The 13,478-nt window shown below is 60.7% G+C and overlaps 3 protein-coding genes across 3 annotated transcripts; 1 reads left to right on the top strand and 2 right to left on the bottom strand.

Annotated features, from left to right (window-relative positions):
- Positions 1 to 157: 157 nt before the first annotated feature.
- Positions 158 to 2,376, bottom strand: BXZ73DRAFT_49807 (WD40-repeat-containing domain protein; the record flags this gene model as incomplete). Its single annotated transcript, XM_048020322.1, has 2 exons — positions 158 to 987; positions 1,050 to 2,376. The coding sequence occupies 2 exons, from the start codon at positions 2,374 to 2,376 to the stop codon at positions 158 to 160; spliced, it is 2,157 nt and encodes a 718-aa protein (XP_047876055.1).
- Positions 2,377 to 3,635: 1,259 nt separating this feature from the next.
- On the bottom strand, positions 3,636 to 4,276 carry BXZ73DRAFT_91086 (arp2/3 complex 16 kDa subunit; the record flags this gene model as incomplete). Its single annotated transcript, XM_048025855.1, has 4 exons — positions 3,636 to 3,698; positions 3,754 to 3,936; positions 3,998 to 4,070; positions 4,125 to 4,276. The coding sequence occupies 4 exons, from the start codon at positions 4,274 to 4,276 to the stop codon at positions 3,636 to 3,638; spliced, it is 471 nt and encodes a 156-aa protein (XP_047876054.1).
- An 817-nt stretch (positions 4,277 to 5,093) lies between these two features.
- Positions 5,094 to 6,486, top strand: BXZ73DRAFT_91085 (uncharacterized protein; the record flags this gene model as incomplete). The annotated part of the gene is made up of 4 exons (XM_048025854.1): positions 5,094 to 5,400; positions 5,462 to 5,836; positions 5,888 to 6,168; positions 6,430 to 6,486. The coding sequence occupies 4 exons, from the start codon at positions 5,094 to 5,096 to the stop codon at positions 6,484 to 6,486; spliced, it is 1,020 nt and encodes a 339-aa protein (XP_047876053.1).
- Positions 6,487 to 13,478: the final 6,992 nt, after the last annotated feature.

The following is a 13,478-nucleotide window of genomic DNA, read 5'->3' as shown; positions in this document are numbered from 1 at the left end:
CTGGGAGTGCAGGGACGGAGCATAGCTTCCGCGTCGCCGACCCAGAGGTATCATCTCTAATCTAAGGAAGAATCAACTGTCAGGACTACTGAGCAGCCAATGGCTGACCTCACCATTCATAGATACTAACGGCACTAGCTCTATCTTCAAACGGCGCCTAAATACCTTCGCCCCGGCTCCGCGCCTCCGCGAGGCTGAGCTCAATGGCGAACTTCAAATCTTCGTCATCGTCGTCGTCGATACCAGCCACAGGCCGAGTCGCAAGCGCGCCATGGTTGTTGATTGGCAATGGCAACGGCGCCTCGGACGAGTGTAGCGAACGGAGGGGCGTGCTCCACGCGCTACGCACCGAACGGGGGCTGCCAGGCGCGCTGGGCCCAGAGACAGAAGCGGAGGACGGCGTGCGGCTCACGGGCACGCTCGGGAAGTGGACCGCGTCAAAAGCGGGGAGCGCCAGGCCGCCGGCGCCGGCGCTAGAGCCGGCGCTCAGGCTGCGCGACGCTAGGGGACTGGAGCTAACGCGGGCCTCTGTGGGCTCAGGGTGGACGCGAGGTGAAATTTGGATCTTGCGGTTTGACGACGACGGTACGGTTCGCGGGTACGACCGCCCGATGGGGGCCGCGCTGGCCTGCCCGCCGCTTGAGCTAGGCGAGGTTGAGAAGGACGACGTGCGCGATGAGGCGGTCGAGGGCGCCCGGGAGCCAATAGTGCTGCTCGGCTGGGCCATAGGCGTCGACGCTTCTTCAAAATCAGCCATGAAGACGCCCTCATCCTCCCTGAAGACCAGTGATTGGCGCCGGCGGCGCTCTTCCTCCTCGTCGCGACTGAGCATGAGAACGTACTCCAAGGCCTCGACTTCGTTCAAGCCGAGATGGGCGAGGGTTGACAGCTGCTCCTTTTGCCTTCCGATCGAACGTCGGACATGGGTTCGTTCCTCGTCTAGCTCTCGTCGGCTCTCGGCGATGTCGCAATACATCTCCATTTGTTCTGTGGGCGCACCAGATCCGTTAGTGGGGAAAGCTCGACAAGGCGAGACAGAAGAGACCCACGCTGCCACTTGGCGACGCCATGTTGGGCTCTGCTGGAGACGCGGATGCCTTTGCCCTTGCCGTTAGACCGACTGGCGGGACCGGCGGGACCGGCCTTCCATGCGAGGACTCTGTTGCCGACGGAAACGACAAGGGTGTCTGAGTCGATGAGGATCTGGCTGACGCTATCCCATTCGCCTCCGGCAAAGGGTCTCGGAGCCGGAGAGGGAAAGGTTCGGAGGGGGGTGAACATCAGAGCGTCCCAGGTCTTGACTGTGCCTTGAGATGAACCCGTCACAAGCACGATATGGTTCCATGCCAGGGCGGTGACCGCACCATCTTCGTGGGCGACGATGCGATGGAATGGACGCACAGAGGCGGAAATCTGAGCCGTTGAGGTCGGAGCCGTTTCGAAGGGCGTCGGCGCTGCGTCCCAGGCGAATATCGATACGTTTCCTAGCTGATCACCGGCGATGACGAAGTCGCGTTCGCCCGACTTGGCGGCCCACACCGGGTATACGGAACGAATGGGACCAGAAGCCTCATCACCAAACAACACACGATCAAACTCGCCTGATCTCGGGTCGTACGTGAAGCGATGGAACAATGAAGTGGGATGGTACACGGCGAGGAGTGATGTCGTGACCCCTTTGGGGGCGATGCGGACGTCGATAAACTCCAGCGTACCTGGATCTTGAGGCGACGAACCAGGTGTAGCCTGGGATGGTGCGGGAGCTTTGAGGCGGAACTCTTGCGGGTCGGACGTCGCGACGTCCGAATTGTCATCGACCAATGGTGAGAACCCGGTCCATACGAGGGTGGTACCACTTCGAAGGCCAGCGACAACCACACCTTGTTGAACATTGATAGCGACCTGGATGCAGGGATCTGGCACGAGCGAGTTCGACTCGGTGGTCCAGAGACACTTGAGAGGGGTCTTCGCTTCCCATACCTTGACGCGGCCATCGGTACCACCGCTGACAAAGACGCTGCCTTCACCGCCGCGAGCCCATGCGACACACTGGACGGAGCCCTCGTGGCTGTCCCCCGGACGGCAGCGTACTAGCTTGGCAGCCGACGGCCGGTTTTGTTCCATGGCACGCGACGCGGTAGTCACGGCGACTTCTCCGTGGCGGAATCCCCACAGAACCTTTGCAGTGCCGCCTACTGAGGCGAGAGCGACGGCGGAGACATGTGGGGAGAACTCCGCGTTGGGGTTGCCTATGCCCAGGCCGTTCAACGTTCCGGAAGCATCGAGGTAGCCATGCAGAATCTTGCCGGAAAGAGGATCTGAGCGCGACACAACGCCGTACTGAAGCGACGCGGCTAGAATAGTCGTTTGTGGCATCAGATGCAGCGCAGACACGGTCGAATGGTGAGGGATATGAGCAATAGTTGCGTTGCGCGAGAGCTCCCATCGTCTGTAGAGGACGTAGTCAGAACAAATTTCAGCAAGAACGAGGACGAAGCCCGCGGAGAAATCAGGCATGATCAAACAGCAAAGAATCGTGACACACCGCCTACGGAGAGGGCAGTGACAGGAGATCTGCTGTCGATTGTCGGCCTCGGTGGGAACGAGGTCTCCGTGCGAGTGCGGTACTCCGATGCTCGGAATGGGAATGACGTACCGTCGCAGGCCGTACCGAGCGATAAACTCCTTCCTCCAGGACGTCTCCTCCCGTCGGAGCATGAGCACCTTGCCCTCTGCGTCGTCGCCCAGGTCGCTCTCCGGCTTGATCCCGAGGTACCGATAAACGAACGCCCGTCGCCACGTGTTATCGTCCGCTACGTGGGCATTGAGCTGCTTGCAGGTCTTTGCGAGGGCAAGAAGGGCGAGAGGGTTGAGGAATGACGTGATATGAGTGAGTGACTCAGGAGGGATGCTGAGCAAATCGCGATGGGCGTTGCTTGCAGCGGCATGGTGAAGGCTGTGAGGTCCATGTTGGCGGGTGCTGGGGTGTGCGGAGCGAGAGGATTTGTACTTGCTGTCGTTCTTTGGGGAGTTCTCCAGGGGCCTACTGTGCATAAAATAGAGCGAGGGGAACGAAAGGGGTGCGTTCGCAGACGGGGTCTGCGATGGTGGTGGTTGAGGTCAAGTTACGAGGTCGACTGATTTGGTTGCCACGCGATAACGCCCGCGGCTCCATCCTCTCCCACCGAGCTATCGATGGCTTCCTCGCCGTCCACAGTGTCGTCCTCAGCGTCGGCGATGGTCCTGGCGCATACAGGCCGAGTTATGGGTATCAAGTGTCGAAACACACGTGTATTGGGCCAATCACAACAGCTTGGCCTCATGTTCTGTGCGTCTACCGGCTTGCCGTAATCTCTGCAAACGGACCGCGAATGCCGCCCGAGGTCTCGGTGGCGGTCTTGAGCATACATGGAATACGGGCTGCCCAGGGCAGACTAGTCTTAAGTACTCAGAGCGATGAAAAGGTCAGCGTAGCCGACGCGGTACGGTGCTCGTGACCAGCTACATATCCGAATGGGAAGACGATAGAGGAGGAGAGTTGGGGCAAGCGAGTGCTTGCCATGATTGTGCAGTTGTGCCCAAGCGCATGAACAATAGAAATCTTTCCAATATCATACATTCCAGTCGGTAGCACATCATACAATTCTTCTGTCAGTCATCGCCCGCACGATGCAGCCGGTACCCGCAACCTCCGTCAACTAAAGGCACACAATGAGCCGACTTGGCCGCATACAAGAGCTACGCATGACGCACCTTTTCATGCCATCCCAGTAGCACACTCCCGCTTACGTCTCCCCACCCTGGCAGCGCCATACCCTTGTAGAGGTATTTCATGAGCGTGTCTTGCGCGTCCGTGGATAGCGCCTTGACGATGGCGGGGATGTCCGTGGCCTTGGTGCTGTTTAGTATCGACACAAGTGTCTGGAGGTTAAGGTTCTGGCAGATATGAACGAGGAGTCAAGAGAATGTCATCCGCGGCGTAGGATGAGTGGCGGACCTTCGCTTCCTCCACAGTGGGGCCATATGGCGCAGTCTCGAGAACCATGGTCAACGCTCCCGCAAAGTCGTTCCTACATGCATGCAAATGAGACTTCGCATCGCCAACCATGCTCCAACCCACCCACTTCGCGAGAGAACCCCGTACCGCAACCGCGTTCTGCTTCACCTCGTTCAGGGCTTGGCCAGGGTCTCTTGGATCGGTGTCGTAGAGCTCGCCGTCCAGAAGAGCATCCTCCTCGTACTGGTCAATATCAATCTTGCGGAAATTGGTGTCCATGATAATAGCGAGATTGTTGGAAGTTGGACGAAGGAGTAGAGGGAGCGCAGAGTAAGTACTTCGCAGAGCGCAAGCAGAGGGGTGATCGCAGCGTGATACAGGCAGTCAGTTCAATTTCAAAATTTGGTTCATTTCAAAGCTGAACTAATTCGGTCCACTCGGCCCGCCCACATTACTATGCCCCGCTGGTTCGCTTTCTTCCCCCATCACCTTACTTCTGATCCATCATCATCGACGGTGAGAAATCGCGTGGCCCATGTACGCATTACTTGTGAACACATCATGAGCCATCTTTGAGTCGTAAGTATTGTCTTGTGCCAGTCTTCATGGCCACCGGGACGGGCGGCCACGTCGACCGACCATGAGGAGTCACCCTCGTGTCCTCCCACCCTACTCTCGATATTTCAGGGCACACACGCGGTATGCGTGTCACTTGCCGCGCCTCACGCAACCCCTCCGGATGACCTTCACCTGCCCGGACTCCGACCCTCAGCGTTCCGCATCGCACCCTGAACGGAAGTCTCACTCAGGCGTCCGGGGCTGCTTGGGGCCGCCACGCCTGCGGCGGGCGCGCCGCTTTCTAGTCTAGACCTCCAGACCTCCAGACGTTCATATCCCGAGCCGCAGTTTGCAGCTCGAGCACCGCATGGGTGAGGTGAGGCAGTCGCCGTCACCCCGCTTCGGGCTCGGCCATCCAGACGGCCACATAAATACAGGCCAAGCTCGCGAGTGAGACGACCAGATTATCCCATCACTCACCTCTTCGCTCTACCCTACCACTTTTTAGCTCCTTCTTCCTTTCTCCCCTTTCTCCGACATGCTTAACGCGTTCAAGATCAAGACGGTCGACCTCGAGCCCGTCTTCGCCGAGTGGAAGGACGCCCCACACTTCATCGGAAACCCGAAGAAGGACCTTCCGGTCGACGACTGGCTCAAACAGATCAAGGCAGGTTGTGCCGAGCGCAAGATCGCTCGCGACTACTGGCACAAGGTCGCCCAGCACTATTTGGACGGCAAGGCTAAGTCGCGCTTCGAGGAGGTCAAGCTCGTGATGAAGAACATGCACGGCGGCAAGTACCACTGGACATGGAAGAACTTCAAGGTCGCGATGCGTCATCTCGGCGGTGAGTGCCACCGTCGTTTCCTTATTGGGACCGGCCCTGATTGCGCATGCGTTGGGCCTAGGGGACATCGACACGCAGAAGACAGAGACGATCAAGGTGGAGAGCAAGTCTTCTGGGCTCTGGTGGATCGTCGGACGAGGGAGCAGCGACTCCGCCGACGCTGCACTCGTCCAGCCTGTTCCTCCTCGTCCTCCCATGAAGCGGCCTACGCTCGACTCGTTCGCGGCGACCGTCAAGTCGATCCCCACGCCGCGCATGTCCATGCCGCGCCGCTCGTCAACGATGGACAGCGTGTCCTCCACTGCGTCTTCAATCTCCTCTTCCTCAAACTCTACCCCTTCCAACTTTGGTTCCTTCTTCGCCTCCAAGACCCCCTCTCTGTCCTCTTCCCCGGCGTCCTCCGTGGTCGCCACGCCTGCGGGCACCCCTGGTGGCAGTACGTCTTCCCCTTCCTCGTCTCCTACGACCCTGACAATCCTCCACGCAGCCGTGACCACAACGTCGCAGGTGCCCGTCTGGCTCCTCAACGCCTGCACGTCGCTCGAGTTCCTGTCCACCGAGCACCCGAAGGCGATGACCGCGCTCTCCGCCGTGCTCATCACCGTCGGCTCGTTGCCCGCGCTTCCCGCAATCTCCGCCGGGGCTGGGGGCGCGTTCCTCGCGAGCAGCGCCGCGCAGGCGATCGGCTCGATCGCCGTCGGGCTCGGGACGATCCTGCAGGCGCAAGCGGACGGCAAGACGGTCGTTGTGCAGGGCGAGCAGGGCAAGGTGTGGGGATCCCTTCGCGTAGTCTTCAGACCCTGTAGAAATGTTCGCGTTGAACGCGACTAGACTGAGCGCGACGGACGCGCGTTGGCTGATACGACGGATAAACGGAAAGACGGATACGACGGATACGACGGTTACACGGGCACGGATAAGACGGATGCGCAGGGGAGAACGGGCAGCGGACACGACAGAAACCGAGTGAGTGTGGGGGAAAGGAACTGACATTCTTCGTGTGTGCGTGCTACTTTTATACATGTGCAGGTACTACTTCTTCACCAAGTGTGCTCGGTGACTTCTGGCCGCTCGGACGACACGTGACCGTGTTCTGTCGCGCACGCGCGTGCTTCAGAGTGCCCGCGCGCGCGGGACTCCTACAACCGGGGGGCCCTTGAGATCTCGACCCCGAGATCCTGACAACCATCAAGGAGACCCGTCCATCGCGGTAGCCTCGCGAGTGTCGCCATCGGGAGTGAAGCGACCGGAAGTTGCGTCGTAGACAGCACGGACCTGGGGGCGGGGCGCACGTGGCGGCGGAGTCGGCGGTCGAGGGCCGAAGGACGGACCGGCGTAGGGCCACGCGACGAAGGACTTTGCGAGCCGACCCAGAGCGATCAAGTTGGAGGGGGAATTGACAGTGAGCCAGGGCGTCGCGCCGAGAGGGTCGACTGCGGGGTCGAACGTAGTGGTGTAGAGCGTTGGCGGGAAAGACAGGCGCAGGTCGACATTGATGCCCGAACCATCGTCGCTATCAAGGAGGTAAGGTTCCATCTCAGGCGCCGCGAGGCATGCGCCGTCACAGGTTACGGACGCGCGACCGTCGCCGAAGGCATGTTGGACTGGGTTGCAAGAGTAGGTGATGGGCTCGGAACGCGGCGGGCGGTGCAAGCGGTTACTGAGGGAGAGGACTTCGACGGGCGCGGCGAAGGCGCTCACGTAGCTGGAAGCCGCAGTGGAGCGAGGCGCGATAGGGAACGTCGTTTTCACGGCCTGGTAGTCGTCGCGATAGTAGAAGAGCTTCAAGCGCGCACCTGGCGCGGTATGACGCATTGGCGTGCCGCAGATCTCGCGCAGCTTGTAGGAACCCGAGGTGAGGCGTTCATCAACGATGTAGGGGCCGGCCCAGCGGAGAGCACCCTTCATGCCCATCTGAGTATCGAGCCAAGACTCGAGCAGCAGGACCCAGAACCCGGGCTGGAAACCTTCCTTGTTGATGAGGGACTCGTACCGGCGGTGGAAGTCGTCGATCGCCTTCCGGCGGTTCTTGGTCAGCTTTTGTACGGCGTCGTCCAACACGGACTTGTGGCGGGAGATCTGCAATAGACGTGTCGCGAGAAGGGACACGTCGTCGGTAGCTTCAGCCCAGTCGAGCGCGAACCAGGTGGCATCTTCGAGGTCGAAAGGGAACATGCATTCTTGACCGTAGACGAGGTAGTAAGGCGTGTACCCAGTCGCGCGGCTAGTCGTAGTGCGGACGGAGAGCAGGGCGGAGTTCAGAAAGCGGTACCAGCTGAAACGGTCGCGCTTCGTGAGGTCGCAAGCACGCCAGATGGCTTGTTGAAGAGTACGCCCAGAGCGCTCCGCGATCCCGTTGGCCTTCGGGTTGTACGGAGATGTACGGATCACCGTCACACCATGGCGACGTAGAAGGATGGCGCAAGCGCCGTCGAACTCGGGGCCGTTGTCGCAGACGATGACCGGGATGCATCCGAAGCGGCAGATAATATTCTCCCACAAGAAGGCAGCCCAGGCTTCAGCCGTGTTCGCTTTGACAGCCTTCGCCTCTTCCCAGTGGCTAGTGGCGCAGACAGCGTGGAGGAGGTAACGGAAGCTGCCGTTCATGAAGATGGTGTCGATGTGAAAACGCCGGAGGACGCAAGGGGTGATCTTGGTCTTGGACGACAGCGGCGCTAGCTCGCGGTGCTGGGATCGGAACTGGCAGTTGAAACAAGAGCGAACGAACCAGACACAAGCTGCATAAAGATTGGGGAAGAAGTAGCGCTCGCGGAGCAAGGCGAACGTTGCCGCAGCGCCGCGATGGCCAGTGGTGTTGTGCGCCGCAGCTATGATTCGCTTTCGCGCGAGAGTGTCCGTGACCACGAGGAGAGGGTGCCGGTCGGCGCGAACGCGCCAGATGCGCCTATGCCCCACGATGTAGCAGCGACGCATGCGGGCCACCCGCGCCCTCAAGGCGGGGTCGGTGGGCTCGATGTTCTCGACTTCCGCGCGCCAGAAAGCGGCCCATGGAGGTTCGCGGTCGCCAAGATGTGCCTCGTGGAGGGTGTCACCCGGAGAGACAGTTGTCGTGGGAGCGGGAACCGTCTTCGCCTGTAGCGACGTGGGGAACGTCGGGATCTCGTCGCCGAATTGTTGCGGAGCATGGTGGGGGCCGTCCAAGTCCGCTGGCGGGAAGTAGGAGCGCGCGGAGAAGCCAGAGGGCAGAGAGTGTCGCGGCTCGCGGAGCATGGGTCTGTAGATGGTGATTGGGAAGACACACGCTTCGCCACCGAGGTCACATTCGCACTCCGCCGGTTGTGAAGGCACTGCGCGGATGCGCCAGTCGTTGAAGAAGGGCGCCGTCGACGCGGAGGACAACATGGATGACGAGGGGGAAGTGGAGCTCCAGCCGTCGGTGTAAACAGAGAATTGACTCAAGTGAACGGGCGCAGTGTGTGAGAGCCCCCCAAAGGTAAGACCGACGGAAGGGTTGAAGGCGTCGTAGCCCCAGCTGGAGCGTCGGCAGAGAAGGTCGGCGGCCGGTACTTGAGCCATAGTGCGGAGACTCGTGAGGATTGAGTGGACTGTCCCGGATGACACGACTGCGGAGACGACGGCGGGGCGAAGGGAGGGCACTGAGCGGGCAGAGGACGGGCACCGGGGGCGAGGCGCTACAGCCGCCGGCGGGTTTAAGAGGGCAACCGCACGACCGAAGAACTCGTCGAGGTGCTTCTCACCATCTGATTCGTCCGAATCGTCGGGAGCGGGCGGCCGACGGGACAGGGAGTCCTGGGGAATCCCCCTTGTGGCTGGGACATGCTGGAACGCAAAAGTGAAGAGTGCCAGGTAAGCCACCCACCGCGTCATCGGCGCATTCGGCAAGTCCGGTTCCGACAGCATCTGAGATAGGAACTGTGCGTCGCCTCGCAAAAGGAAGTGCAGGCCCCATAGTCGGTGACGTAGCTCCTTGACAGACCGGAAGCAGCCGTAGAGCTCGCACTTGGGCTGGGAGTACCGCGATTCGGCCGCCGAGAACGTGCAGCCGCCATAGAGCGCAGGATGAAGCTGACCATCGTGATACTGGGCGAGGACCCATCCGGCTCCATGGAGTGAGGAATCAACAGAGAGTACGACCAGCCCCTCGATGGCGCCCTTCGCGCTGTCCACTTCTTCGCGGGTGATAGCCAGCGCTGCAGGGTAATCGATGGGCCGCAGCACAGGTGCCGATGACACGAGCTTCTTGAGGGAGTCCACGGCGCCGCGAGCTTCGGGAGACAGCATGAAGCGGTCGGCGGGGTTTGATCGAAGCAGTAGCGTCAGTGGCTTAGCGATGAGCGCGAAATTGGGGATCCATCGCCGTCCGACGCCGGCAACCCCGAGGAAACTGCGCACGTCGGTAAGAGACTCCGGGTACGGCCATTTGAGTACCTTCGACGCGAGGCCATGGCTCAGCTCCCAGCCTGCGTGTGACACGATGCTCCCCACCAGACTAGCCTTTGGCGTCGCAGGGCAGAACTTGTAACCGGAGGCAGTGACGTGTGCGAGTTCGAAGCGGAACAGGACTCGGTCGAGCGTCGTGCAGTACTCGTAGATGAAACGCCGCACAGAGGAGGACGGGTCGATGAGTGCGTTGTCGTAGGTCGTGGGTGGGCCTTTGACTCCGCAGTCGTCGACGAAGATGTCGGCGAACTTGGGGATCTCATCTGCGAGGATGTGGCGGGTGCAACGTACGAAATCCGCGACCGCGTTGGTAGCGCCCTGCGGTAGCACAGTACAACGTCCAGTGACCTCCATGCACTGGAAGGTGGTGAGGTCCCGGGAGCGCACGTCCAGTGTCCGCGCGTCGTAGCCCGAGAAGAGGTCGATGACACCATAGCAAGAGAACCCAGCGAAACTTTCAGCAAAGTCGTCGGGGCGCGGAGGCAGGGCCGCATCGCGGATAGTGACCGCATTAAGGGCTTGAAGATCGTGGACGACACGGAGGGCACCGTTCTTCTTGCTGACGGCGAATACGCGCGAACGGTAAGAGGAACAGGAGCTTTCGTACTTGCCAGAGTTGAAATTCGAGGTCAGAATCGCGCGAACTTCGTCTTCTGCGGCTTTGGGGACCGGGATTGGCTTCTGCGCCCAGGGTGTGTGCTCGATGACCGGTATGACGTAGTCGGGGAAGTATTCCCGGTTGAACGTCCCACGCTCCGCATCCGTGAAGGCGAGTGCTGCGCGGCGACTGCCGATGATGTAGGCGATGAGGTCAAGCTCCGCTGCGTGGAGGAAGCCGTCAGGGATGGTGGACATGATGGTCTCGAGGCGTTCTTGGGTGAGGCGTTCACAGGGGACGAAGGAGCCACGGGGAGGCGGGTGTATGGGGAGAGGTGGTAGATCCGGAACAGGCAGAGGCTTGAACGTTTGTGCGGAGAGGTCTGGCATCGACGTCGGGACTGGGCGGACTTTACGGGCAACGGGTTTGTACCGGCGAACAGGTGCGGCGAAGCGGGTGGTTGATGGGGCCAAAAGCGCACGAGACACGAAAACAGAAGGGACAGGACGCAGCGGGAGATCAAGGCATACTCGACAGTGCGCAGAAGATGATCAAAGGAAGGAGGGGGGTTGAACGATGAGATGTATGAGTCGTTGAAAGAGTCCGTGTGGAAGGAAGGATGTCCGAGGAGAGTACGAAGGGTGCGACCAAAACAAGGTAGCGAGGGCGGTGCCGCACCGGTTGAATCCGCGCCCGCTAGTGAAAAGACGCTGTCGGAACCGTCAGGGAGTCCGACGTGAACACGAGACGATCAGTGTTGCGGGAGTTGTTCGCCGTGCATAGCTGAACCGTCACAGCAACGCCAGAAGTCGATCCAGTGGGGTACGCTGTCATGTGGACACCACCGTCGCGCGAGTACGTGAGGTTGGCCACGTGGGCTGCGAGCCAAGGTTGCCCAAGGATGCCGCCATAGGCACTGCGGTCTGCCGGAGTGACGAAGAAGTGGTGGTCGAAATTGCGGCCCGCAATTTGTACCGGGGCTTCTCGACAGCACCCCAGGAGGGAAACAGGGTCACCTCCGATGCCTTTGAGGGTCCAGCGAGCCCCGTCGCGGTCGATGGAGAGACGAGTCTTCTCCCAGATCCCGCTGTTGATGAGGTTCAGTTCGGATCCACTGTCGACGAGGAATTTGCACTTCTGATCGCCGAAGACGCCGTCGACGAAACCTGCAGCCATGGCGAACAGACGGGCGGACGTAGATGGCGCAGTGCTCACCGCGTCTGCATAGCGAAGGATGACGTCGTCAAGGAGTTCGGAGCCCGCATTGTAGGTAAGAACCGCTGTCGCAGAGGGTTCATCGGAAGAGTTGGACGTGCAGTCATCGTCTGAAGGGACTTCCTCGATGAACGACGCGGGAGTGGTGTCCGTGGCGAAGGCCGAAGCAGTCGCGGGCACGTCAGACCCAGAGAAGTCCCGACGGGGTTTGACAAGCGCGGCAACCTTCTTCTGTAGGCTGGGGCTAGCGCCAGAGCCTCTCGAAGCGTCATGGTAACGGGGGAGTCGAGGAGTCGGTCGTGGACGTCATCGACTACGACGCTCTGCTGAACCTCCGAAGTGAACTTGAACGGCTTTGAGGTCGTGCGTGAGAAGGTATGGTGCCGAGGCGCGTCAGCATCTGGCACTTCCTCGACCGTCGCAGGGTGCTTCTTCAGACGGTACTCCTGCATGAAACCTTCCTCCGTATTACGAAAGTGTGGGGGTGGCGCAGAAGGGGGGAACGCAGGGGTAGCAACAGGGAGAGTGGGAAGTGTCGTAGGCTCGAAACGGACCGTCTTGGAGGGCGAAGTTGCCGCCTTTGCCTTCGAACGGGTGGTGACCGGGAAGGATGACGCGGCAGCGGGGAACGCGTAGGAGCCTGTATACGGAAACGCAGGCTCATCGTCTAGGTAGAGACCGGCGGCGCGCGCGGTAGCTCCGAGGACTTGCGCGTTACCGCTCTGTGACCGCATCCACGCGGCGAGACCCTGGGGCAGTTGGTTGAAGCGTGGGAGGTAGCCCTTGTCCGTCCGCTCCAGCATACCGGTAACAGGGTGGTACTGCAGGACGCGTTCCTGTATGAGCGCAGTCGTCTCCGGACAGTTCCGCATGCCAAGTGGGTGGGTGAGTCCGTTGTTCTCGACACCGCCACACATGTAACACACTCGTTGACCAGGAGGACCGGCGTTGGGGCCATTGGGCTGAGCGGTGTACGCGGTGGGGTACCCTGCAGGTAAGCCGGCGGCGAATGGGTTGGGAGCGTTCCCGGTGCCGTGCACCCCGCATACACGCTAGAAGGGCCTGCGAGAGGCGCGAGAGGGCCCGGGTCTGAGTGCGTCGGCGCGGAAGTCTGCTTCTTGAGTAGCTCGAGCTGAAGACGGAGCGCCTTCACTTCCCTACGCGTGGAATTGTGGCCGCGCCGCGTGGAGCGAACCTCGGAGTCAGAGTGAGATGAGAGCCTGTCACGGCGCGTCTTCTTCTTGCCTTTGCGTTTCGGGGGTGAAGCCACATCGTCTCCAGACGAGTAAGGCGCATCCTCTGAGTCCGAAGAGTCTGTTGTGCTGTCCGAGCTGTCGCTTTCGGAGTCGGACACAGCAGCGCGCTTGCGGCGGCGTCGGTACGCGTCGATCCCGCAAGACTCGTAGTGCTCTGAGACCGCCGCGCAGACCTCAGAGACGGAGGCAGGGTTCGTCCGGGGCTCGAACTTCTGGCCAGAGCGAGTGAGGACGACTGACTTCAGCGTTGACCCGATCGAGCTGCGGAGCGAGTCTGGAAGGCCGATGAAGAACAGGTAGTCGTGCTCTTTCTGCTCGAGGAGACTCTCTTCGACCAACGTCCCGCTGTACTTCATGAACGAGAGGCGGTATTCGCTGAGGGCTTCTTCCGAGTCGACGGTTTGACTCTTCCGGCTCTTGGCTGCGAACGACCGGAGACGTTGAGGTGGGTACCGCGTGGCAGAGTCGCGGAAACGGAAGATAGAGAACAGGAGGGCTTTGGCCGCTGCCCAGTTGGTCCCCTTGAAGGCGCTACAGTAGCTATTGGACTGGTGCATCCATTACCATAGCCTCTCGGCAAGGTGTGG

Source organism: Epithele typhae (genome assembly GCF_022376455.1).
Source record: "Epithele typhae strain CBS 203.58 chromosome Unknown BXZ73scaffold_38, whole genome shotgun sequence".
In the NCBI taxonomy this organism is placed as follows: Eukaryota; Fungi; Basidiomycota; class Agaricomycetes; order Polyporales; family Epitheliaceae; genus Epithele; species Epithele typhae.
Note: the sequence above shows the minus strand (reverse complement) of the source record. Positions and strands in the feature narration are given on the sequence as shown.